Genomic DNA, 25,171 nt, shown 5'->3' with positions numbered 1-25,171 from the left:
ATTACCTTTGACCAAATGTGTTATTTTTTCCATTAAAACACATTTCTTCACAGTTTATATTTTTCTGGTTGTTTCAAATACTTAAAGGTAGAAAGTTGTATTTTTTAAGACATGTGGAAATTTGAAAGATCAGGGTGAATTTTCAAAGTAAAATCAGGATTTTTTAAAGATACTTAAGAATTAAAGTTTTTTATTGACATTTGGATATAAATATGTTGAGGGTAGATAATTTAGAACTAATAAACAAATATTCCTCAGTTTATTTAGGAAAGGGAAACAGATGGGAATATTGGACTTTATTGAGGTAAGTTTGGCAGTCTTTGTTATTTTTAGAATAGTTATAGTTATGAGCTAAACAGTAATTGTGATGTGCAGTTTCCTAATGATCTTGTAAGTGAGCAAAACCTCTACTTTGCTTTTTTCAACATTTTAGTTGTTGCATTTAGATTTGTTAATGCTGATTGTGCCAGATGTCTGTGACAGATTTGTTTTTGCCTACTTCTTTTGTTCATGCACTTATTTCGTCTTTATATGAGAGTTCTGGAAGTACATATAGTTAGCTTTAAGTATAATGAGTGGAAAGTATTTTACAGTATTTGGTGGATTATTTCAAAATATGCTGTTTGTGTTATGGCTTTTTTCATCCTTTAAATTCTTCTGTTGTTTTTAAAAATCAGAATTCTATGTATGATCAAGCTTTGATTTCTTAAAAGATGCTCTAGCAGATGTTTGAATAACATGTAACTGCATTAGGATTAAAGAGAGTTTCAGCATTTTAAGCAAAGATCATGTTCTTGGGAAGAAAAGTACTATCTATTATACCGAAGGAACTGAAGGAATGCTACATAGATAAAATTGAGCTGGTTGATAAAACCATATTTGTTTAATTATCTCTGAATTAACATTTCTAACACTAAGGCAAATTAAAGTTTTCACTGTGACAGCACTTACCCTTGGGGACTAGATTTTTTTTCTTAATACCCAGACGCTTTTTAGAATGATTTTACCTATATTGGGCGCTATCATCATTTAAAAAACCGTTATCATCATGAACAGATGTAGCAGGTATAATTGTTGCTCTGAGCAATAACAAATGACTGCTTTCACTTTTGAGATTCAGGCATGAGGCACAGAATCTAATCTGTCTTAGTTTCCAGGTGCAGGGTTGTGAGCGAATAACTTTAAAAAATGTTGCCTACTTTGTAGCTGATTCAGATCATGGTTCTGAATTTTATATTTGGTATAATATTATATTTGATATAAAATTATCCAGCAACAGTAGAATTTTAAAGTTGTACAAAAGACAAAAGAAGATGTTTTATTCTTAGTGGAGCCTTGGAAAGATTATTTATTTTAGTTTAGTTTTGACTGTCACCTATTGTTACCTTTATAACTTATTGTTATATCCTTATAGATGAAGCTTGATTGTCCCTTTTACAACACATGGGTTTTTTGGTTTCAGAAATCCTGACCACTTTTATATACAATTTTATATACCTTAAAACATCAAACTTTTAAAATTGTTTGATTAAAAATGCACACAATATTAGATGTCACTGAAAGGTTTCTTGTGAATGTTGAAAGTTTTTTTGTTTGTTTGTTTTTTAACATTTATGGGGCTAGGTGTGCGGTGGCTCATGCCTGTAATCCCAGCACTTTGAGAGGCCAAGGCAGGAGGATCACTTGAGCCCAGGAGTTTGAGACCAGCCTGGGCAACATGGTGAGACCTCATCTCTACAAAAAAACATTTTAAAATTAGCTGGGCGTGTTAGTGAACATCTGTGGTCCCAGCTACTCAGGAAGCTGAGCCTGGAGGTCAAGGCTGAGTGAGCCATGATGGAGCCACTGCTCTCCAGCCTGGGCAGCAGAGTGAGACCCTTTCTCAAAAAACATTTTTTTAACGGGAAGAATAGTCAGTTTGGTTAAATAAGATTTTAAAAACTCATAATTTTTGTAAACTTAAGTAATAAACTTTATAGGTAAAAGAAGGGAAATTAACTCTTATGGTTTTGTGTTTAGTAATCATTTTTCATAAATAATGGTTAAGTAAATAATAAATGATAAATTAAAATACCCATGTCAATCTCTAGAAGTATTCTTTGAAATGGAAACATTAATAATAAGATATTGGCCTGGCACGGTGGCTCATGCCTGTAATCCCAGCATTTTGGGAGGCCAAGCCGGGCAGATCACGAGGTCAAGAGATCAAGACCATCATGGCCAACCTGGTGAAACCCCGTCTCTACTAAAAAGTACAAAAAATTAGCTGGGCGTGGTGGCATGTGGCTGAGGCAGGAGAATCACATGAACCCGTGAGGCAGAGATTGCAGTGAGCTGAGTTCGTACCACTGCGCTCCAGCCTGGCAACAGGGCGAGACTCCGTCAAAAAAAAAAAAAAAAAAAGTATTTCTACTTACATAGCTCCTTCTCAGGTTGCTTTCAATTCCATTTTCCTTTTTCTTTTTTTTGAGATGGAGTCTCACTCTGTCACCCAGGCTGGAGTGCAGTGGCCTGATCTTGGCTCACTGCAACCTCTGTCTCCCAGGTTCAAGTGATTCTCTTGATTCAGCCTCCCAAGTAGCTGGAACTACAGGCACCTGCCACTATGTCTGGCTACTTTTTGTATTTTTTTTTTTTAGTAGACGCAGGGTTTCACCATGTTGACCAGGCTGGTGTGGAACTCCTGACCTCCGGTGATCCACCCACCTCGGCCTCCCAAAGTGCTGGATTGCAGGCATGAGCCACTGCACCTGGCTCCATTTTCCTTCTTAAGTATAATCTTATACAATTGGATAACAAGGTGGTTAAGTTATAGACTTAAAAACTTTTCTCCCATAAGTATGGAACATTATAAAAAGAGTAAAAAAATAAGGTGTCAAAGAGCTTAGGCTGTGTGTGTGTGTGTGTATGTGTGTGTATTTCAAGGAAAGATATTTTCTGTTTGCATATTACTGTATAAAGAGTCATTAGATTGTTGAGTAGAACAGAAAAGGAGAGATGTAATTGCATATCATTTTTGTAGATTCTCAGATGTTACTTTTTATAATTTAATCTTTAAATTACATAATAATAAGGAAGAGCCTGGGATAGAATCCTACGTGTCCTAATATAATGTGTCATTGTGGGGATTTACTTAGTGTGCCTGTGAAAAATGTTAGTATCTGTTTTGAGTCATGACAGTTAGAAGCTAACAAAAACAGTTGAATTCCCAAAATCGTTATTTTATTTGTATTTTTTAATTATCAAAATTAAAAATATGTTCAGACTTGACTATCCTTTTTTGAAACCTTAGTGATTTTTGGTGTAGATACTGATTCACAGCTTGCTTTCAGTCAAATATTATCAAGAAATATGAAAAACTTCATTTGAGCAATTTTAAAGTTTTCCTTTCAGCCTGTCAGTAGTCATTTTTGCCTTGTTTTTAAATTTAATACACATAGAATTTAGTTTTCTGAAATTAAGAACACTTGATTAAATTTAGTTTTGGAAACATTTTAAGGCAGTGTGGTTTGTCATTGCAGGTTTATCAGGTAGAAGATGTGTGTGAAGAAGAAATGCCAGAAGAGTCAGATGAATGTGTCCGGATGGATAGAACCCCACCACCACCCACTTTGTCTCCAGCAGCTATAACTGTGGGGAGAGGAGAAGATTTGACTTCTGAACATCCTTTGTTAGGTGAGAAAATACCAACATTTGTGGGAATTTTTCTATTTGATAAATGTTAATAATAGGAAAAGTTGATTTTTTTCCCTCTCCTCCTTTCCCCTCTTTTTGTAGCTGGAACTACAGGTACACGCCATTACACCTGGCTCATTTTTTATTTTTTGTAGAGACGAGGTCTTACTATGTTGCTTAAGCTGGTCTTGAACTACTGGCCTTTAGCGATTCTCCTGCTTTGGCCTTGCAAAGTGTCGGGATTACAGGTGCGAGCCATTGCACCCAACCTGTTTCTTCACTAGAGATGATATTAAACGAATTTGTTATGGTAGTTAATTGTAACAAAATACAGATTTGAGTTTAAGATTCTTTTTTTGAGACAGGGTCTCACTGTGTCATCCAGGCTCAATCATAGCTCATTGCAACCCCGATCTCCTGGGCTCAAGTGATTCTTCTGCCCCAGCTTCCAAATGGCTGGGTCTACAGGAACCTTCCAGCACACTTGGCTAATTTTTTATTTTTGTAGAGTTAGGATCTCATCCTGTTGCCCAGGCTTGTCTCAAACTCCTGGGTACAGGTGATCCTCTTGCCTCGGCTTCCCAAAGTGCTGGGATTACAGGTGTGAGCTACCATGCCCAGCCTGGAAAATTCTTTGATAGCAGGGAAGCTCAATAACTTACAAATTGTTCAGTACCATCCAAATGAAAACCTATCATTTCAGGCTTCTATATTTTCAGTGGTTTGTGCAGACATGTTTCATATGCTCATTCACATTCATGTATCAGGCTATTTCTAGTTAAAAAATTAGAATAAATGAAAATTCTTTCAAAAGATTTAAATTATACTTTCCAAAAATCATGAAATATTCTAAGCCATATGTGATATTCCTCACAATTGTTTGTGATTCAGACTGAGTAAGTGCTTTCAAAAGTGTTCTTTAGTATTTATAGTACTTAAGTTAAACCTCACTAAATTCTTACAAGAATTTGTAAGACATGAATTAAAAAAATTCTTACCTGGGCTTGTTGGTGCATGCCTGGAGTCCCAGCTTTGTTGGAGGCTGAGGTAGGAGCATCACTTGAGCCCTGGAGTTCAAGTTCAGCCTGTACAACGGAGCTACAAAAAAAAGTTGTCTCTTAAACAAAAGTTCTTGTGCTTAACCATTCAAAGTCTTATTCACGATTTCAGTGCTGTTTATGAGTTCAAACAAATCTCCTGTATGTGCCTCCTCACAAAGCTACTGTGTATCCTAGGTATTTTACTAAACATAAATGTTTCATGTTAATTTTTAATATTTATGAATGTTAGGGTTAGAGGTTGGCACACTGCTCACTGTTCAGATCTTTTCTGCTGCCTATTTTCTTTCTCTTTTTTTTTAAGAGACAGGGTCTCACTTTGTTGCCCAGGTTGGCCTCTTAACTGCTGAGCTCATGTAATCCTGCCTCAGCCTCCTGAATAGCTGGTAGTACAGGTGCTCTCCACCATGCATGGCTTGCTGCTTATTTTTGTATGGTCCAAGCTAATGATGGCTTTTACATTTCTGAATGGTTGAAAATAATCAAAAGAAGAATAATCGTTCATGTCATGAAAATATATGTAAAATTCAAATTTCATTGTCCATAAATAGAGTTCTGTGAAACATAGCCACACACTCATTTGTTCAGATATTGTGGCTGCTTTTTACTAACCACAAAGTTAAGTAGTTGTAGAAACCATACGACCATTTATGGAAAGTTTGCTGACGCCTGATCTGAATAATACTGATCTTGGTTCTGGCTTTGTTGTACGTATTCTGTTCTATTGAATATGTACATTGCCCTCATTATCATTTTCAGTTAAGACGGACTACTACAACAGGCATGGAAACAAACTGTTATGGGACACTGTCCCTGTCTGCTGTCCAGGCAACACTTGCCCTCTGCTTTCTTTAGCGTGCCATATCCCCTTCCCTTCTTTTCTCTCGAGCTTCTATTCCCTCACTACTATCGCAAATCTCTAGAGAGCCTAAAAGGGGAAATTTAATTTTCTTTTAACTTTTCCCCCTCCTGAAAAGTAGAAAACATTTAGTCAATAAACTTATATAAAATATTTAAGGTGAGTTTTATATTACTGCTTTTTTTTTTTTTCTTTGAGACAGAGTCTGGCTCTGTCGCCCAGGCTGGAGTGCAGTGGCACGATCTCGGCTCACTGCAGCTTCTGCCTCCTGGGTTCAAGTGATTCTTCTGCCTCAGCATTCCGAGTAGCTGGGATTACAGGCGTCTGGCTAATTTTTGTATTTTAGTAGACACAGGGTTTCACCATGTTGGCCTCGAACTCTCGACCTCAGGCGATCCACCCACTTTGGCCTCTCAAAGTGCTGGGATTACAGACATGAGCCACTGCACCTGGTCTATTATTGCCTTTTTATTCAAAGTAATACCTCAAAAGACTTAAGAAAGTTTTTAGTATCAAATCTTTGTGGTTTACACTGAAACGGTTTTATGTTGCTGCGGATTTCCTGGAGTTTTGATTTAAAGGCAGAGATGTAAGTTTTATTGCTAATCTGTCATGAGATGAGAGTTAAAAAAAATAAATGTCAGTTTTATTGAATAGTAAACTTACATTTTAGTTGTGATTTAATTACAAAATAAGCATTACTAATAGTACTTGAAGGAAGTTTAAACATTTCTGAAATATTGGAACACGAGTATCTTTCCATATTTTCCTCAGGAATGTAGTCTGAGATCCTGACAAGCACGTCTCTCTGGCTAAATTGTCAAAGTACAATGTAGACTTGAATCTTCCTATAATTTACCTCATACTTATTACTCTTCTGTAATATTTGAGGGTGAACTAAAGCACAGGATAATTTTTTTACAGTAACTCTTATCAAATCTTGAAATAAACTAACTTGCAGAAATAGACTTGTTTCCATCTGGGATTCAGTTGTTATAAATCTTTAAAATGCTTTGAAAGTAAAAAGCATCTATACAAAAAGAAAAATCTCACATCTCTTGTTCAGTAAGTGATACTGAGAATAGACAGATTTGTGGCAAAATCTTATCAGTTAGAACTTGGGTTTTCTCTCATACTTCTCTTAAATCTAGAGGGCATAATAATTGTGTTTCTTTTTCTATTATAATACATGAATGTTTCTCATGTTTTCGATTTTTACAACTTATGTAAATAGCTATTACCATCTTCAAAGAGTAATTTACAGCTCTATTTTGAACAAAATTTAGGACTGTAAGTTTGGTACATTTATGCATATGATCTGGATATTAATTAGAACATACAGCAAACTTTATTTCTTGAACATACCAAATTATACTTAATGCAGCTTTATATTTTAAAAGTAAAGTATCTCTTATCTCTAAATCTGTAAGGGACATTAAAATTTTAGTTTAGGTTTCAGTTCTTCATAGATTTGTTTTTTCCATTCTATAGAAAAGTACCTTTCAGTCCTACTTCAGAATTTTTAATCTTTCATCCTTTGTCCCCTCCTAGAAGTACATGTGAAGAGTTGGTATGTGAGATAGGATTTTTGTGAAGTTCTTCAGTTTGATAACAGATTTGTACAATTGTGTATTTGTTCCTAGAAATTAGCAAATTAACATTTTCTGCTGATTTTTTCTTTTTTTTTTTTCTTTTGCTTTTTATAGATTGTGTGACTTTGTGTGACTTTAAACAGGTTTTCCAGTACAGTTTGTTTTGGTGGATTATTTGGCGAAACTAGATTGATTTATGGATATAACTGCTGTGAAGGCTGGGCATGGTGGCTTATACCTGTAATCTCAGCACTTTGAGAGGCTGAGGCAGGAGGATCACTTGAGTCTAGGAGTTACAGACCAGCTGGGCAACAAAGTGAGACACCATCTCTACAAAAAACATTTTAAAAAAATTATCCAGGCAGCAAGGTGCAGTGAGTGGCTCACGCCTGTTAATACCAGCACTTTGGGAGGCCGAGGCAGGCGGATCACAAGGTCTGGGAGATAGAGACCATCCTGGCTAACATGGTGAAACCCCGTCTCTACTGAAAATACAAAAAATTAGCCAGGCATGGTGGCGGGCGCCTGTAGTCCCAGCTACTCGGGAGGCTGAGGCAGGAGAATGGTGTGAACCCGGGAGGTGGAGCTTGCAGTGAGCCGAGATTGTGCCACGGCACACCAGATAGAGCGAGACTCCGTCTCAAAAAAAAAAAAAAAATTATCCAGGCATGGTGGCACACACCTGTGGTCCCAGCTACTCAAGAGGTAGGAGAATCACCTGAGCCTGGGAGGTTGAGGCTGCAGTGAGCCTTGATCATGCTGTTGGACTCCAGCTTGGGCGATATGTAGCTGGTCTCCCAAAAAAATACAAATAAATAAATCTACTTATTCTGTAGATTTCATGACCCCATTTCATTTAAGCATACTTTCAAAGTACTCCACTGGCCCACCTATACCCTTTGGAATATATAAATAGGAACCTAGGGGATTTAATAGCTTAAAATTAAAAAACATCAAAACAAAACCAAGCAACCATTTTAGTATAAATTATTCGTAAGTTTATATCTTGAAACAGTTTCATGTCTCATGAGAACAATTTTTTTTTTTTTTTTTTTTTGAGACAGAGTTTCAACTCTTATCGCCTAGGCTGGAGTGCAGTGGCATAGTCTCGGCTCACTGCAGCCTCCGCCTCCCAAGTAACTGGGATTACAGCTGAGTTCAAGCGATTTTCCTGTCTCGGCCTCCCAAGTAGCTGGGATTACAGGCATGCACCACCATGCCCTGCTGATTTTTTTTTTGGTAGAAATGGGGTTTCACCCTGTTGGCCAGGCTAGTGTCGAACTCCTGACCTCAGGTGATCCACCCACCTCGGCCTCTCAAAGTCCTGGCATTACAAGCGTGAGCCATTGTGCCCGGCCCAATTTGTTAAACAAAGGTTTGAATAACTTTGAGCATGTTACCCTCTTCTATAAAGTGGAAATAATAGTAGCTTCTACCTCAGAAGATTATTATACAGATTAAATGAGGTCTTAAGGTTCTTAGAACAGTTTTTGAAAGTATCAGATATTAACTATTGTTATTATTTATTCTTGAATTCTCTTTCATTTGCTTGGGCAAAATGCTAAAAAATTTTTAAATGACTTTTTTTTTTTTTTTTTCAGAGCAAGTGGAATTACCTGCTGTGGCATCAGTCAGTGCTTCAGTAATTAAATCTCCATCAGATCCCTCACATGTTTCTGTTCCACCACCTCCATTGTTACTTCCAGCTGCCACCACAAGGAGTAACAGTACATCTATGCATAGTAGCATTCCCAGTATAGAGAATAAACCTCCACAGGCTATTGTGAAACCACAGATCCTAACCCATGTTATTGAAGGCTTTGTGATTCAGGAAGGATTGGAGCCATTTCCTGTAAGTAGCAAGCATATTTTGTGTGTGTTTATAATTTATATAACATTATTTTAAAAATTATATATTACTATTCTCTAATAAAAAACTTGTAATTTTATTTCACGAAAGTTGTCCATTTTAATCTAGCATTTATCTCTCTTTTTACTTCCTTTATTTCCAAATGTTTATGTAGAATTTTATGCCAGCTAAGTTTAGATGCATCAACTAAGGGAAAAAAATTTCAGGACACATTTTTAGAATTTTTTTTTTTTTTTTTTTTTTTTTTTTTTTGAGACGGAGTCTCGCTCTGTCGCCCAGGCTGGAGTGCAGTGGCCGGATCTCAGCTCACTGCAAGCTCCGCCTCCTGGGTTTACACCATTCTCCTGCCTCAGCCTCCCGAGTAGCTGGGACTACAGGCACCCGCCACCTCGCCCGGCTAGTTTTTTGTATTTTTTAGTAGAGACGGGGTTTCACCATGTTAGCCAGGATGGTCTTGATCTCCTGACCTCGTGATCCGCCCGTCTCGGCCTCCCAAAGTGCTGGGATTACAGGCTTGAGCCACCGCGCCCGGCATTTTTATAATTTTTAGAGAAAGGTAGTTGGAAGTTTATCCAGTGAAATAAACTTTTCTATTTTTTCTTTTTTTTTTTTTAGACAGGATCTTGCTCTGTTGCCTAGGCTATAGTGCAGTGGTATGATAATGGCTCACTGTTACCTTGACCCCTGGGTCTCAATTGATTCTTCCACCTCAGCCAACTGAGTAGCTGAGACTGCAGGTGTGTTCTACCGTGCCCCACTAATTTTTGTATTTTTTTGTAGAGACAAGGACTTGCTATGTTGCCCAGGCTGGTTTTGAACTCCTGAGGTCCCAAAATGCTGGGATTACAGGTGTGAGCCATGGCGTGGCGCTCAGCCTATTTTTTCTTTTTAAGGAAACTGAAACGACAGCTGAAGTGTACTACTATTTTTATTTTTATTTATTTATTTATGTTTTTGAGACAGAGTCTCGCTCTGACACCCAGGCTGGAGTGCAGTGGCACTATCTCAGTTCACTGCAACCTTCGCCTCCCGGGTTCAGGTGATTCTCATGCCTTAGCTACGTGAGTAGCTGGGACTACAGGCGTGCACCACCATGCCTGGCCAGTTTTTGTATTTTTGGTACAGAAGAGGGGCTTTCACCGTGTTGACGAGGCTGGTCTCAAACTCCTGGCCTCAAGTGATCTACTGCCTCAGCCTCCCAAAGTGCTGTGATTACAGGCGTGACCCACTGCACCTGGCCATAAAGTGTATTATTTTAAATCATCTGAAGTTACAGCTGAAGTTACCCAATTGATGGTTTGTAATTAGCCAATATATTTTCTCGTTATTCCTAAATTTTAGCCTTCAATCATATTTTTCAAATGCTTTAAAATGTTCCACTCAGAATGAAGGTGCTCTATCACTACAGGTCTTACAACTTGAGGCTAAGCTGTACATAAGTTGTATGCTAATATCTAGAGATAAACATTTTTCCTTGGAAAATATATCAAAGACAGGCAGATATAAAAAATATGAAAATTTTTTGAAGGCATTTTGAGTCATCTGGATTTTCAGATTCATGGGTGACAGTCTTGCATTATGGTAGATAGCTACCCAGTCAGTTGTTTTTGTGTTCGGTTTCCTCTGTGTGTGTGTGTGTGTGTGTGTGTGTGTGTGAAACTTGGATTTCCTATAACAATTCTCATACAGTGGATGGAGGAACAGTCTTTTTTCCCGTCTGCTCCATTCTGACCATGTAACTTGTTAAGTCATTCAAACTTTCTGATCTTTAGTTTGCTTATTCGTCAGACGGAGATGGTGCTTTGCTCTTATGGTTGTCGAGAGAACTAAATGTGCATAAATTATTCCCTATGGTACTTGGCACTTCATAGCCATAGCCATTATTATCTGTTACCACTAGTGAGAGCCATAACTTTTGTTTTTCACATTACAAAACTAATACATGTTCTAAATGGAAAATTTGGGAAATGTACAGGGCAAATGATCCCCATTAATACCACAATATGTTTATGTGTATATATACCACAGTACACATTAATACCACAGTATGTATATGTACATATATACCACAATACCTATGTGGTGTATATATATATACACACAATACCTATGTGGTATATATACACATATACATATTGCGGTATTAATGTATATGTGTTTGTATATATAATGTATAGATGTTATATATACATACAGTCAAGATTATTATTGTACATACAGTTCTTTCACTGAGGAAATTTGAGTATTTATTTTCTCATATTATTAATAGTATTGGAAACATTTTGAAAGGTTACATAAAATTTCACTTTATGAACATCCATGTAATCTTTCCATTATTGTTGGACATTAGGTTTCCATTTTTTCACTGTTCAAATAGTTCTGAAGGGAATATCTGTATATAAATCATACACATTTTAAATAAGTTTCTTAGTATGAATTTTTAGAAATAGAGTTATTACATAGATATTCATAAGACTTGATATGAATTGCTGAATTATTTTTTGGAAAAATAATTTAAATTTATTCATCTGTGAGAAGTGTATGCCCTTAGTAGCATTGAATATGAGTTTTTCTTTAAGCAATAACTTTAATGAATTTTAATTTCACTTGAGGCATATTAAATATCTAACTGACATGAACAAAATTTTTAAAAAGTTTGTGAGTGATTATACTCTAAGGTTAAATGTAAAAATTTCTATCCAATAAGCTGTTGTTCCCCATATGTGGCAGATATTGGAGATTTAACCAGCATTCTTGAGGAATAAGATATTCTAGTCATTCTGTTTTTTAAATTAGCTGAGGGCTCACCAGTGAATCAATGAATATATTTGGTCTGAGTTGTTTTTGTTGAAAGTATTTCTAAAATAAGTAGTATTCCTGAGTTAACCAAGTATACTGAATATAAGTGAATATTTTGATGTTAATTTGTTAATATTTGAAGATTTTCTATTTCCTTTGTGATTATAGTGGATTAAGTTGCTAAACTAGGATTCAGAAGACTTGAAATCTAGTCCTCATTCTATTTTTGTAAGCAAATCACCTAAACACTTTGAATTTTAGTTTTCTTAGAAGCTTTGTGCATGAAAAATCTTAATTAGTTGAGGATACTGGCAAATCAAAATTTACTGATGATCTTTTCTTTGTCTTGCATTCATATGGAAAACACTAAAATTGGCTGGGCACGGTGGCTCACGCCTGTAATCCCAGCATTTTGGGAGGCTGAGGCAGGCGGATCACCTGAGGTTGGGAGTTTGAGATCAGCCTGACCAACATGAAGAAACCCCGTCTCTACTAAAAATACAAAATAAGCCAGGGGTGGTGGCACATGCCTGTAAACCCAGCTGCTTTGGAGGCCGAGATAGGAGAATCGCTTGAACCCGGGAGGTGGAGATTGTGGTGAGCCAAGATCGCACCGTTGCAACAAGAGCAAAACTTCGTTTCCAAAAAATAGAAAGAAAGAAAAAGAAAACCTTAAATTTATGAAGAAAAAAATTAGTCTCCACAAATAACTTGAGAGAGAATTGCTTGAGTAGACTTTTTAAAGTTTAAAAAAAAAACCCAACTCCTAAATATACTGACAGTTACTGCCTTTGTTTTTCAGTGTTGGATTGAGCTACCAGAATATTCACAGTGCAGGATAACTGGATGATTAGTATTAATTCTGAAGATAAGGAATTGCTGAATTTTAAGATTTTGTTTTCCAAAAACTACTTGCCTAAACTCAGACAGCAGGTTCCATTTAACAGAGACTTTGAAGCAGCTGTACTGCTGGTGACCAGAAATAAACCATTCAGGTCCAGACTGCGTCACCTTTTCCCAAGGAATAAAGCACTTAATAAATGGATCTGATGAGTTGAACTAGTAAATTATCACAAATAGGTTTCATTTCAAGAGTTTTTTAAACCAAGTTATTTCTGAATGTCTTTTTAGAGATTGTTTCATTTTTTTGTTTCTCCTTTTTTAAAGGTGAGTCGTTCATCTTTGCTAATAGAACAACCTGTGAAAAAACGGCCTCTTTTGGATAATCAGGCAATAAATTCAGTGTGTGTTCAGCCAGAGCTACAGAATAATACAAAACACGCAGATAATTCATCTGACACAGAGATGGAAGATATGATTGCTGAAGGTTTGTGGGTTTCACTTAAGACACCCTTTAATTTAACTTTGACTTTTACTGCTTAAAACAGGATGTAGATTTTTATTCTGTACAGAATTTCACTGGAAGTATTCAACTTTTATTCTCATATAATGCACCATTTGACTAAAATAATGGGAAAGCTAATCAGACTCTCAATGGTCACATAGCCAAAATAGCAAGATTAGTGCTAATTTCTTCAATGTCAGTTTGACTTTTGAAGGAGTGTAGGTGGGAAAAGTTTCATCATATGTGAGAGAAGGCAACTCAGAATTTTAGTATCAATACAATCAATTTTCTTTCTTTTTTAAAGCAGACTTAAGTAACAAATGAGTATTTTACTGAGTTTGCTTAAAATTTTAGAGCCTCTGGGGTTGTTTTGTTTCAGAGCATTCTGATGTTTGACATCAGGTGGATATTGTAATTATATTAAGTATATACTCTTCATTCAAGAGGCGATTACATTTGTTCAGTGAGGAAACTCCTTTTTTATTTAGACTTTATTCTAATAAAGAATGAAATAAGGCCAGGGACGGTGGCTCATGCCTGTAATCCCAACACTTCGGGAGACTGAGGCAGGCAGATCACTTGAGGTTAGGAGTTTGAGACCAGCCTGACCAACATGGTGAAATGCTGTCTCTACTAAAAATACAAAAATTAGCCGGGTGTAGTGGCATGCACCTGTAATACCAGCTACTTGGAAGGCTGAGGCAGGAGGATTGCTTGAATCCCGGCGGCAGAGGTTGCAGTGAGCTGAGATTGCGCTGCTGCACTCCAGTCTGGGTGACAGAGCAAGACTCCATCTCAAAAAAAAAAAAAGAAAAGAAAAAAAGGCCAGGCACGGTGGCTCATGTCTGTAATCCCAGCACTTTGGGAGGCTGAGGCGGGCGGATCACAAGGTCAGGAGATCAAGACCATCTTGGCCAACATGGTGAAACCCCATCTCTACTAAAAAATATATATATAAAATATATTTTAATATGTAATATATATATTATATAATATATTTTAATATATAAATATATTATATATTATATTTATATATTTATATATTTTTATATATTGATATATAAATATATATTTATATATAAATATATGTCTATATATAGATATATAAATATATATGTTTTAATATATAAAAAAAATATATATATTAGCTGGGCGTGGTGGCGTGCGCCTGTAATCCCAGCTGCTTTGGAGACTGAGGCAGGAGAATCGCTTGAACCAGGGAGTCGGAGGTTGCAGTGAGCCGAAATTGTGCCACTGCATTCCGGTCTGGTGACAGAGCAAGACTCTGTCTCAAAACATAAATAAAATAAAATAAAATGAATAGAAGTTCAAGTGGTATCCAAAATGACTGAAGGAAAGCAAACAAAAAAAATGAAAATGATATTTTATACTTTGAATTTGCTATTTAAAAGCAGCTAAGTTTTTACTGTTTTTTTGGGGTGAGATTTCTGAATTGCCATATTCTACAGGAGCATCTTCATGAGACTATTCCTCTTAATTTTGATCATGACCCTTCAAGTGACAGAGTTCAATTTAATGCAGTAGCATTTAGAATAGTCAAGGCCTTGTAGTAGTGAATTAACACTTGTGTCTTAAGTAATTATCATCAATGTATTAGTATATTTCATTAAAATTAATTTATTCACTTTACAAATATTTATTGAGCCTATACTATGTGCCTTCGCTAAATCAAGCAATATAACATGCTGGTAAGCAAACTAGATATGTCTTTGACCACAGATTTTCTAACTTAAAAGGATGACACCTCTGACATTGTTGGTTCTTTATAAACTGTTGCAACGTATTAATCACCGTTTTACTTCTTATTTGAACAGCAAAGAGTATACTAGTTTAAATTTTGATTTTTACTACTTGAGTTCAGTTTGATTTGTGTTAATTTGAAAGAATGTTAACCATGAAAACTTTAAAACATTCATTAGAATTGTATAATAAATCCCCAATCACCCAGACTCAACATTATCACCCAATTTCAACATTATTTTGCAACATTAGCTTCATCATTCATTTTGTTTTCCGTCCTCCATTCCTGACCCCGACTGTCTTCTCTCCCCTCCCCTCCCCTCCCCCTCCTCTTTTCTCTGTTCTTCTTCCTTCCTTTTCCCTTGCCTTTTTTCTCTCTCTTTTCTCTTTCTTCTCTTTTCTTTTCTTTTCTGTTTTAAAGAAAATTGTAGTCACTGGTACATGTATCAGTGTGTATCTCTCAAAATAATACACATTTCCTTATAATGCCATATCACACATAACAAAATAGTAATTCTTTGGTGTTATATAATACCTGGCCCATATTCATATTTCCCTAATTTTTTTAAGTCCTTTTATAGTTATTTAGTTAAATCAGGATCCAAATAAGGTCTGTATTGTGCCTTTTGTTTTTATGAATTTAATTTCATTTAATTCTCAAATACTGTCTTTTAATTACACATACTATTTTATCTGAGAACATTTCTCATGTGAAGTGAAAAGTAACAAAAAAATGTGTAGGTATTCTTTTTTTCTTGGCCTATATCTACAATATGTATATAAATGAAAGTTCTAGGCTAAAAAGTATTTATAATGTGTCCCCCCCCGTGTACACAATAGGAAGAACATGGAAATCTGCTTAGGAAACTTTACCACATACAGTATGATCCTCAGTTTATAATATAATGGACATGTAGTACATGTTAGACTATTCTAGAACATGAGAGATATATGTATGTATGTATATATTCTTTACATACATAAAGAAGTAAAATACAATCCACTTTCCCTCCATGAGCTTTTCATGTAGTTTGGAACTAGGGATCTAGGGAATCTCCATACAGAAAGGTAATGAAGGAGCTACAGATGGTATATTTACACTAAATTATATAGACAGGAAGAATTTAGAACTTTAAAACTGGCTAAGATTATTCCCAGTTTGGTGGGTTTCCAATAAAAATGAGATTTGAGCTGGGTCATAGATTTAATGCATAGATTTAAGATAAACAACAACATTTCAGATTAGAACACTAAGAGTAAGTGCATGAAGAATGTGTAAGTGCTAGGTAACTTTAAGAGAGGGCAGTGAAGAGTAAAGGGTTGAATTAGAGGAGTAGTGGAAATTATGACTGGCAGAGTCAGTTTCTGGAGAACCTTGGATATTAGAAAGCAAGTTTGAAGTTAGGTGGATGGTTTGAAGCTGGGCGGATGGTTACTGAAGATTTTTAGGCAGGTGATATGAATAAAGGAGTGTTTTTGGAAACTTTGTTGGCCATCTGTAGAATGTATGTGTAAGTTTTGCATGTAATTGACACATATAGTCATGGTGGGAAAAGGAAGGAAAGGACTGATGTTCTCAAGGCAAGTGGGTAGTTCAGCAGGATATGATATCAGAGTAAGGAAAGGAAGATGTAGAGATAATATATTTCATACAAGAGAAATATTTATATAAAACGTGCTAAAATTTTAAATACTTTCTAATTTAATTTCCCAAGGTAATTTTATAATTTTCATGTTTCTATTACTATGTACTTAAGTGTTTATAGGAAGTACTATAGTGTAAAATGGTGAGGTCACTTATTTAGTGGCTTTGCTTTTAGTGGTACATATAGTTTCAACATAAAAAACCTCATGATAAGCATATAAAGGATAAACTGTGGTTCTCTTTAGGCTGGTTCTATAACGAGAGTCTCCACCAGTAGATTGTGATTCATCAAAGTAGCTTATGGTCTTCCTTGGTATATCATCACACTGATTATGATTTCCATCTCATTGCCTCTTTTTGCTGCTGTCCTCATGTGATTTCAGGTCTTTGGGGGAAATAAAAAATAACTTCCCCTCATGCCACAAAATGGGGGATCTAGATTAGGAAGCAGGTTTGGCCACTTCAGTAGACATCCAGAATAATATTATTAAAGAAGATAAGAATTTAATTTTCTCTGACATAACCCAAAGATCAGCAGTCCAGGGCTTATGTGATAGTTCCTTAGTATTGGGCACTCAAGCTCCAGGGTCTTATGTCTCTGTCATCCATAGAATGTTGCTTTTATTTCCAAGATGGCTGATCTTCATGATCACATTCTAACCAATGAGATGGGGGAAGGAGCACCACCTGGAATTTGTGAGCATTTACAGTCATATGCCATTGGTTACAAATCAGCCACACATAGGGCAGAAACTTGTTTTTAATCTGGGTGGCCGTGTTCGTAGGGTTTTGTAACTATGGGAGAAAAGCAAAGAGTGGATGCTGGAGAATTACCAGTTGTCTCTGCCATAGAATCCCATTTTTATTAGCTAAATCAGCAGTTCTTAAAAAAATTTTTGGCAGTTTTTAAATTCATAAATGTAAAAGAGTGACCTTGGTAATATTACCAAATTTGTTAAAAATATGACTGAACATTAGAACAAGAATTTTTGAATCTGTTAATGTCCCTCACTTCTTTATGAGAAATAAAACTGATACTCTTATCTTTGTTGGATTAACTGTAAACCATTTCTGTTTGGTATTTTCTCCTCCTTCATTAAGTATTCTAATTTATTATCAGGTGTTGTATGTTAATTTAACAGAAGATCTTTGAAACAAAGCTTTTAGCATATCCTGTTCCTGGAATAACCTTGAGGAGTGGACTCTTTCAGGGCTGGAACTAATGGCAGTGGTGGTCGAGTGAGAAGTTCTATCTCCCTACAGGCTTTTCAATCAGATCAGATTATAATAAGATCAGATTATAAGCATGACAAAATTAAAACAGTACCTCTGGGAATTACGTTGTCAGGTCTCGGGAATGTGTTGGTGGATCTCCTGACTGGGCCGTTGAAAGGTCATTGGAAGGAGCAATTTTTAATTTACTTGTTTTCAGACTGTTTATTCCTCATTGCTACTAAATTGATGACTTTTGCTTATGAAGGTAGTCCTGAGAATTTCCTTAAACTGGTCATTGTCAGTCATGATTTCATTATTCAGGATAATGTATTTGGATGCCCCACCAATGTCAAATATTAATTCACAGTTTGTTTTTTAGTAGTTCTTGCTACTTCACTTAATTTAGCACTTTGCGATCTGCTTCCCCAGTAAAACTGGGATAATGTAAGTACCGGAGCCTACTGAATACATGCCACCCATGTCTGCATTTCTGAATCCCTGTATTTATCTTAGTCTTTATTAAATGAGTAACCATAGAGCACACATATGGAGTTCACAGCTAAAAGGTTTAGTTAGTAAAAGTAAAATGCTTTTTAGTAAAATGCTTTTTAGTAAAATGCTTTTGTTGCATTTTTTATATGACTTGGCAAAGGAATTATGATGATACAAGAAAATGGCAAAATGTGGTTGATTTAAGAATTTAACAAGTTTTACTAAAGTATTTCTCGAGCGCTTATTACATGTCATACTACCCTTTTAGTTCTTATGTGGAAATTAGGAAATGGAACTATCACTTTTAATGCCTACTACCTTTTGGGCACACATATAATTGTCACTTCAATTCTTTGGGAAATGTATTATAAACCCCATTTTACAGATGAGAAAATTGTGGTTCATGAAGATTAAGTTGTTTGCTTATGGGTGACTCCTGCTGAGTACCCCAGGATTTAGGATGGAAGGTTCTTTGTGCTCTGTGATATTGCCTGAAAATGGTTACATATGTAGGGTGGAAGAAGGACATTCTAAGTTAATAGGGAGCACCCATTAAGTTGAAAAAAAGCATGATGAAAAAAAGCATCAGTGATTGGAAATTATGAAACTGTGATTTTTAAGCCTAGTTATTTTTATTTTAATGCAATATAACTAAAAGGAGCTGTTTTATAATTAGATATATGCATATTTTTAAAGAATTTTACGTATGTGTATATATGTGTGAATGAGATGGGGTCTTGCTTTGCTGCCCACACTGGTCTCAAACTCCTTGTCTCAAACGATTCTTCTGCCTCAGCCTCCTGTATATACATCTCTATATATTTTATCATATACTGCAGATCTTCAAGAGAGTTAATTATTTTACATGCTCCTGTAAAATCAGACATACCAAAATTTCACCTTTTGAAGCCATCTTTATTCTCTCCAGTTAGAATTAAGAGTTCCCTGCTATGTATCTCCACAGTGCAATTTATCAAAATTCACATCCCACACTCAGCTTTTTGAAAGTGTTCCTTCTGGAGGGTAGTGCCTATGTTATTCACTTTCATTTCTCTCCCAGTGTTTATAAAATTTTTTATACATTTTAGATGTAAGCAAGGTGAACCTTTTAAAATGTTATGCTTATTTATATAGAAAGAAATTCCTTATAATTTTTATGCAGAAGCAAGAGGGAATTAGTAGCAGTGGTTGTGTTTTGAAGGCTTTTGCCCTGCGAGAGTGGCTGTGGATTGAAAAGTTAAAGGGCCATTGGTTTCCTAGCAGTATCCAACCAAAGTACAGATTAAAAGAAAATTTGCATAATTAAATTTTTGGAACCTTTTTTTCCTTTGTTTCCTTCTTTTTTAGAGACATTAGAAGAAATGGACAGTGAGTTGCTCAAGTGTGAATTCTGTGGGAAAATGGGATATGCTAATGAATTTTTGCGGTCAAAACGATTCTGCACTATGTCATGTGCCAAAAGGTATTTCTATGCTCTTGAATTTCCCAAAGAACAGATAAATAGCCATTGCAACAAAACCAAAAAACCCTTGAATAGCTTACCAAGGATAACTGTAGATATTTTAATATGTAATATTATAGAAGAAACCTAGATATTATTATATAGAAGAATAATACAAATAGGCAGTATCTGGAGCCACTTAGTATTTAGTTATTAGATTTTTCTTTGCAAAAATTACATATTTATAATACTTAAAATCAATTGTACAGTATAATCTAATATTAAAGTAGTAATCTCCTGATGGTAAGAATATATTTAGGAGAATCCCTCCAATGAAATGATCAGGATATTATATAATACTAGTCCTTAAAGTGTCAAAACCAGTATTTGTTTTATCAGCTGTTTTATCATTATTGAAATACTTTGATTTACTTTATGTTGTTTTAAAATGTTTTCATTTGTTTGAATCATATTCTTTCTATTTTAGATTTCTAATGGGACAGTTATTGTGTAAATTCCCCCACATTGTTAACATTATCAGACAGCAAAATACTTGTCTTTTCTGAATTAGTATTTTCAATAGTCATTATTATAGATAAGTAGTGTTTTTTTTGTTTTTTTGTTTTTTTTTAAATACAGCGTCTCACTCTGTGGCCCAGGCTGGAGTGCAGTGGTGTAATCTCGGCTCATTGCAACCTCCACCACCTGGCTTCAAGAGATTCTCCTGCCTCAGCCTCCTGAGTAGCTGGGATTACAGGCACCTGCCACCATGCCCAGCTAATTTTTGTATTTTTAGTAGAGATGGGGTTTCACCATGTTCGCCAGGCTGGTCTCAAATTCCTAACCTCAGGTGATCCGCCTGCCTCGGCCTCCCAAAGTGCTGGGATTACATGTGTGAGCCACCACGCCTGGCTGACAAATAGTATTAATAACAAAATAAATGTTTAGTCTCTTCATTAATCGTATAATTCCCAAGTTTGGTTTATGTTAAGAAAGAACCCCACCCTAATTCTAATAATAAATCCTAGTAATACAGATACTTACCACTAAAGTTGAAGTGTATGCACACTATTTTGAAATTGGTTCTGTGTTCAAAAAGATAATTATTCTCTCAAAGGATTTAAGATCTTCAATAGGATGACTATAGCTTGTACTGTATTTCAAAATAGGTAGAAGAGAAGAATTGAAATGGTTCTAGCATGAAAAAAAGACAAATGTTTAAGGTGTGAATATCCCAAGCACACTGATTTGATCTTTTCTGATTATATGAATGTATTAAATTATCACACATACCCTAAAACTATGTACATCTATTATGCATCCATAAAAAGTAAATAACTATAACCTCATGAAAAAATTAATATAATTGTATACATCAAGGAATTTCTTACTTGAACATTTTATTTCGTATGGGTTATTTCCAAAATATACTTAGTAAAACTTAAGTTAAATAATAGAAGTGTTTTCCTCCAAAATTGGGTTCATTGTTTTGGTTGTCAGTCTGTTTTTCAAATATGCTTTGATGTTACTGATAAACCAATAATCAAATTATGTAACTCATATTTAAACTTGAATTTTCTAGTTTGCATATACTACAAGAAAGAACAATGGTTATCTGATTCTGAGTGATTTAAAAACTCTGAAAACTTGGGGAAAGGACTCCCTTTCAGAATATTTTAAACTTCTTAACTATTTAAAAGTATTTGAGGACACTTAATGCTGCCATCAGTCTTCCCTCAGAGATGAATGCTGAGTTGTCACATTAGTATCCTTTCAATGAACCTCTTTAGCAGGGTAGGGGCCCTAACATAGGGAAATATGGATGAGAGAGGGTAGATTAGGTCGGGGAAGAACCATTGCCATTTACATGTCTGCCTAGCTGTCTTGGAAAGCTAAATATTTAGGGACAAAATATCAAGTATAAAGCTAGCCTCTCTTTTCTGCTTTTCTTAACGGATAAAGAAATTTTGTCAGTTGATATAAATGGAAATCAGAAACCTACATTGCTGAGCCCACAAATGAGCACATTATGAACACAGCAGGATCTTGAATTGTTTTAGGGTAAAATGAATTGGCTATCAAGATACTTATATTTTTATGGGAAAAATAGCATATTCATTATCATAGTACTTTTTATTTCCACCTCTTGATATCTTTATAAAATGTAGGTGAGGAGAATTTGTTGTGGTGTCAGCATACTGGTTCTAGAATAGTTAGCAATAGCAAAGTTAATTGGGATTTATTCTTGTAACTTTCTTGAAGCAAAAGAATTTTGAAGGCTGGGTGTGGTGCCACATACCTGTAATCCCAGCACTTTGGGAGGCTGAGGTGGGAAGATTGCTTGAGCCCAGGAGTTTGAGACCAGCCTGGGCAACATAATGAGACCCCCATCTCTACAAAACAGATTTTTGAAAATAAGTTACAAAGGCAGTTTCATAGATGTAAAAATGAAACTGCATGTATTTTTCCTAGCCTTTGCATAGCTTTTCAGAAATTTGTTTCTTAGATCATTTCTTCTCACTCTTCTTTCTAGGGGGAAAGGTTGGCAAACTCACCCAGGCCAAGTCTTTCCCATTGTTCATTTTTTTGTATGGACTCGTGAGCTAAGGATGATTTTGAAATTTTTAGTTTGTTGGGAAAAAAAATCAAAATAATATTTTGTGATACATGAAAATTATGTGGAATTCAAATTTTACCATTATTGTTACTGAAAGTTTTACTAGAACACAACCATGCTCGTTCAATATTTTCTATTTATTTTTTATTTTTTAAATTTAGTTTTATTGTTTTGAGTTAGGGTCTGGCTCTGTCACCTATGCTGGGTGCAGTGGCGCTATCACAGGTCACTACAACCTTGGCCTCCTGGGCTCAAGCCATCCACCCACCTTAGCCTTCTAAGTAGCTGGTACTACAGGTGTGTGCAAGCACACCTGGCTAGTTTTTGTATTTTTGGTAGAGATGGGTTTTCACCGTGTTGGCCTTAAACTGGTCTTGCCATTTATTGGTCTTGAACTCTGGAGCTCAAGTAATCCACCCACCTTGGCCTCCCGAAGTGCTGGGATTACAGGTGTGAGCCACCGTGCCTGGCCCAATATTTTCAATGGCTGCTTTCACACTATAATGGCAGAGGTGGGTAGTTGTGACAGAAACTTGTATGGCCTGTGAAACTTAAAATATTTACCATCTGGTCCTTCGTAGAAAAAGTTTGCCAGTCCTCGTTCCAGGGCTTTAGGATCCATTAAAAGACATAGGATTCTTTTAAGCTGTCATCATGTCTTATAAAGGTCTATGTTCAAAAATATTAGGCGGTCTATTTTGATAAAAGAAAATCTTTCTTTAAAGAGTTATGTACTTCGAAATTTTCTGAATAGTGAGAGCAATGAATTCCTTGTATAACTTGAAAGTCTCCACTTTACATTTTCATTCTTTGATTTAATAATATTTGAAAAATCTTTTCTTAGCTGCTTGAGATCCTCTCCCTGGTATATTAAACTTTTAAAAATTAATGTCTCTTTGGAAGTTATTACTTAGAAAAATCAGTTTGAATAAACATTTAGATACTACATAACTTTTTCTTTTGGAAGCTTCCTTTTTTTTTTTTTGCTGCTGTGAAAATTGGTTATCCTCTGTGTTTTGCAGGAAGTTTCCCACTGTCATGCTGTAATCAGGAAAAAACACAATACCTTGTTGTAGATGTCCAGTATTATACTGAGAGATATATTATGATATACACAGAGCCCGTTTTTTGACCTTTAGCATAAGTAAATCCATCGAACAGTATAGTTATTTTACGAGGTCTTACGTTCATTAATGATGTATTCACAGTTGCACTTTAAAGTCACAATTAAATACTAAATGCATTGTCCCATATATCATTAAGTATTTTTTCTTACTTGAATTTCTTAGGTACAATGTTAGCTGTTCTAAAAAATTTGCACTTAGTCGTTGGAATCGTAAGCCTGATAATCAAAGTCTTGGGCATCGTGGCCGTCGTCCAAGTGGCCCTGATGGGGCAGCAAGAGAACATATGCTTAGGCAGGTCTGTATAAACCTTGCTTCAATGTAAAATACCCTTTTCAGAAATGCAAGGAAAGTGCAATGCTGTATTTTGCTTGTACTACATTTTCCAGCTTCCAATTACTTATCCATCTGCAGAAGAAGACTTGGCTTCTCATGAAGATTCTGTGCCCTCTGCTATGACAACTCGTCTACGCAGGCAGAGTGAGCGGGAAAGAGAACGTGAGCTTCGGGATGTGAGAATTCGGAAAATGCCTGAGAACAGTGACTTGCTACCAGTTGCACAAACAGAGCCATCTATATGGACAGTTGATGATGTCTGGGCCTTCATACATTCTTTGCCTGGTATGTAATTCATCACTTTGGCCTTAATATTTTTCTTGTGCATTCACACACAGCAATGTTAGATACATCCACACCTTTTTCACAAAAGGGCTAGAGAAGTACTGTGTATATGTATAAATTAAATGGCATTTGTTATTGAAATATGATCTGTTTCCTCTTGCTTATTCCCTCAGCACTACTGGGTATTTTCTCATACCCCCCCAAGTCGATAAAAACTGACTAGTCCTGCTTCTGCTGTGACACCTCAGCCGGTGAAGATATTAAAGGTGCTTTCTTCTCTTCAGTCTGATTTCTCTCGAGAGGTCAGTAGAGAGATTGAATCAGACACTTCTTCCTTTCTGCTCTTCTATTTTTCTATTCTATTCCTCCTTATTTCCTAATTTAACCTTTTTAAAAATGAAGTAAGAGAGACTTTTTTTTTTTTTTAACATTTTTGAAAGCTAATCAGAACCTTTTAAAATATGTTAAAATTTTGGTTTCTTTGAAAAAAATCAAGCTAGTTCTTTAAAAGAAGGTACATTCTTTCTTTTCAATAAATAAACATCAAGAGCCTTTCTGAAATTTTATTTTTCAAATAGAGAGCTGAAATTCAGTTGTATTCATTCTAATATTGAGGGTAACTTTCTTATTTATGTTTTCCTGTTCTCTCATTTTGATACTCTTTCCATCACCTTAAGTCTCTTTTTTCCTTAAAACGACAATAATCTTTTATACCCACTTTCTCCAAGGGGCTGGCTACTAAAGACAGCTGCACCTTTGCTCATGATGAGACCCACACTAGTTATATATGTTAAGACTATATATATATATGTATATATATATTTTTTTAATCAGTAAATCTTGTCATTCACTTTGGCCTTATGCATATGGAAAATGAGGAGACTAAAACAAAAAATTTATTTCCTTTTGGTTTTATTACGAATCATATCATTTCTCTTGATACAAGCTTTCTAGAAGAATACATTCTGTTTGAACTTGTCTACTAACTTTTTACAGTTTAATAAGCTAATTAATTAGCTATGTTGCTAATTAGTCTTTCTCTGATGGCAGCTAAGGT

At 35.5% G+C, this 25,171-nt stretch overlaps 1 protein-coding gene across 39 annotated transcripts in view; it reads left to right on the top strand.

Moving 5' to 3' along the window:
- The window catches only part of PHC3 (polyhomeotic homolog 3), a 104,396-nt gene that overhangs the window by 54,690 nt on the left and 24,535 nt on the right, over window positions 1-25,171 (top strand). For 20 of the 39 annotated variants that reach the window (XR_013413632.1, XR_013413631.1, XM_077991669.1 and 17 more), the window contains 6 exons: window positions 3,522-3,675; window positions 8,786-9,036; window positions 13,021-13,180; window positions 19,659-19,773; window positions 23,659-23,791; window positions 23,883-24,114. Coding sequence is in view for 18 of the 39 variants with exons in the window: in XM_077991669.1 (XP_077847795.1) it covers window positions 3,522-3,675; window positions 8,786-9,036; window positions 13,021-13,180; window positions 19,659-19,773; window positions 23,659-23,791; window positions 23,883-24,114 (1,045 nt within the window). In the remaining 21 variants the exon portion in view is untranslated. Of the gene's footprint in view, window positions 1-3,521; window positions 3,676-8,785; window positions 9,037-13,020; window positions 13,181-19,658; window positions 19,774-23,658; window positions 23,792-23,882; window positions 24,115-24,287; window positions 24,417-25,171 lie in introns of all 39 variants that reach the window. The other 19 variants (XR_013413636.1, XR_013413633.1, XR_013413645.1 and 16 more) reach the window with 3 other exon arrangements.

The sequence above is a fragment of the Macaca mulatta genome, chromosome 2 (genome assembly GCF_049350105.2).
Source record: "Macaca mulatta isolate MMU2019108-1 chromosome 2, T2T-MMU8v2.0, whole genome shotgun sequence".
In the NCBI taxonomy this organism is placed as follows: domain Eukaryota; kingdom Metazoa; phylum Chordata; class Mammalia; order Primates; family Cercopithecidae; genus Macaca; species Macaca mulatta.
This window is presented reverse-complemented; position numbering and strand designations above follow the sequence as displayed.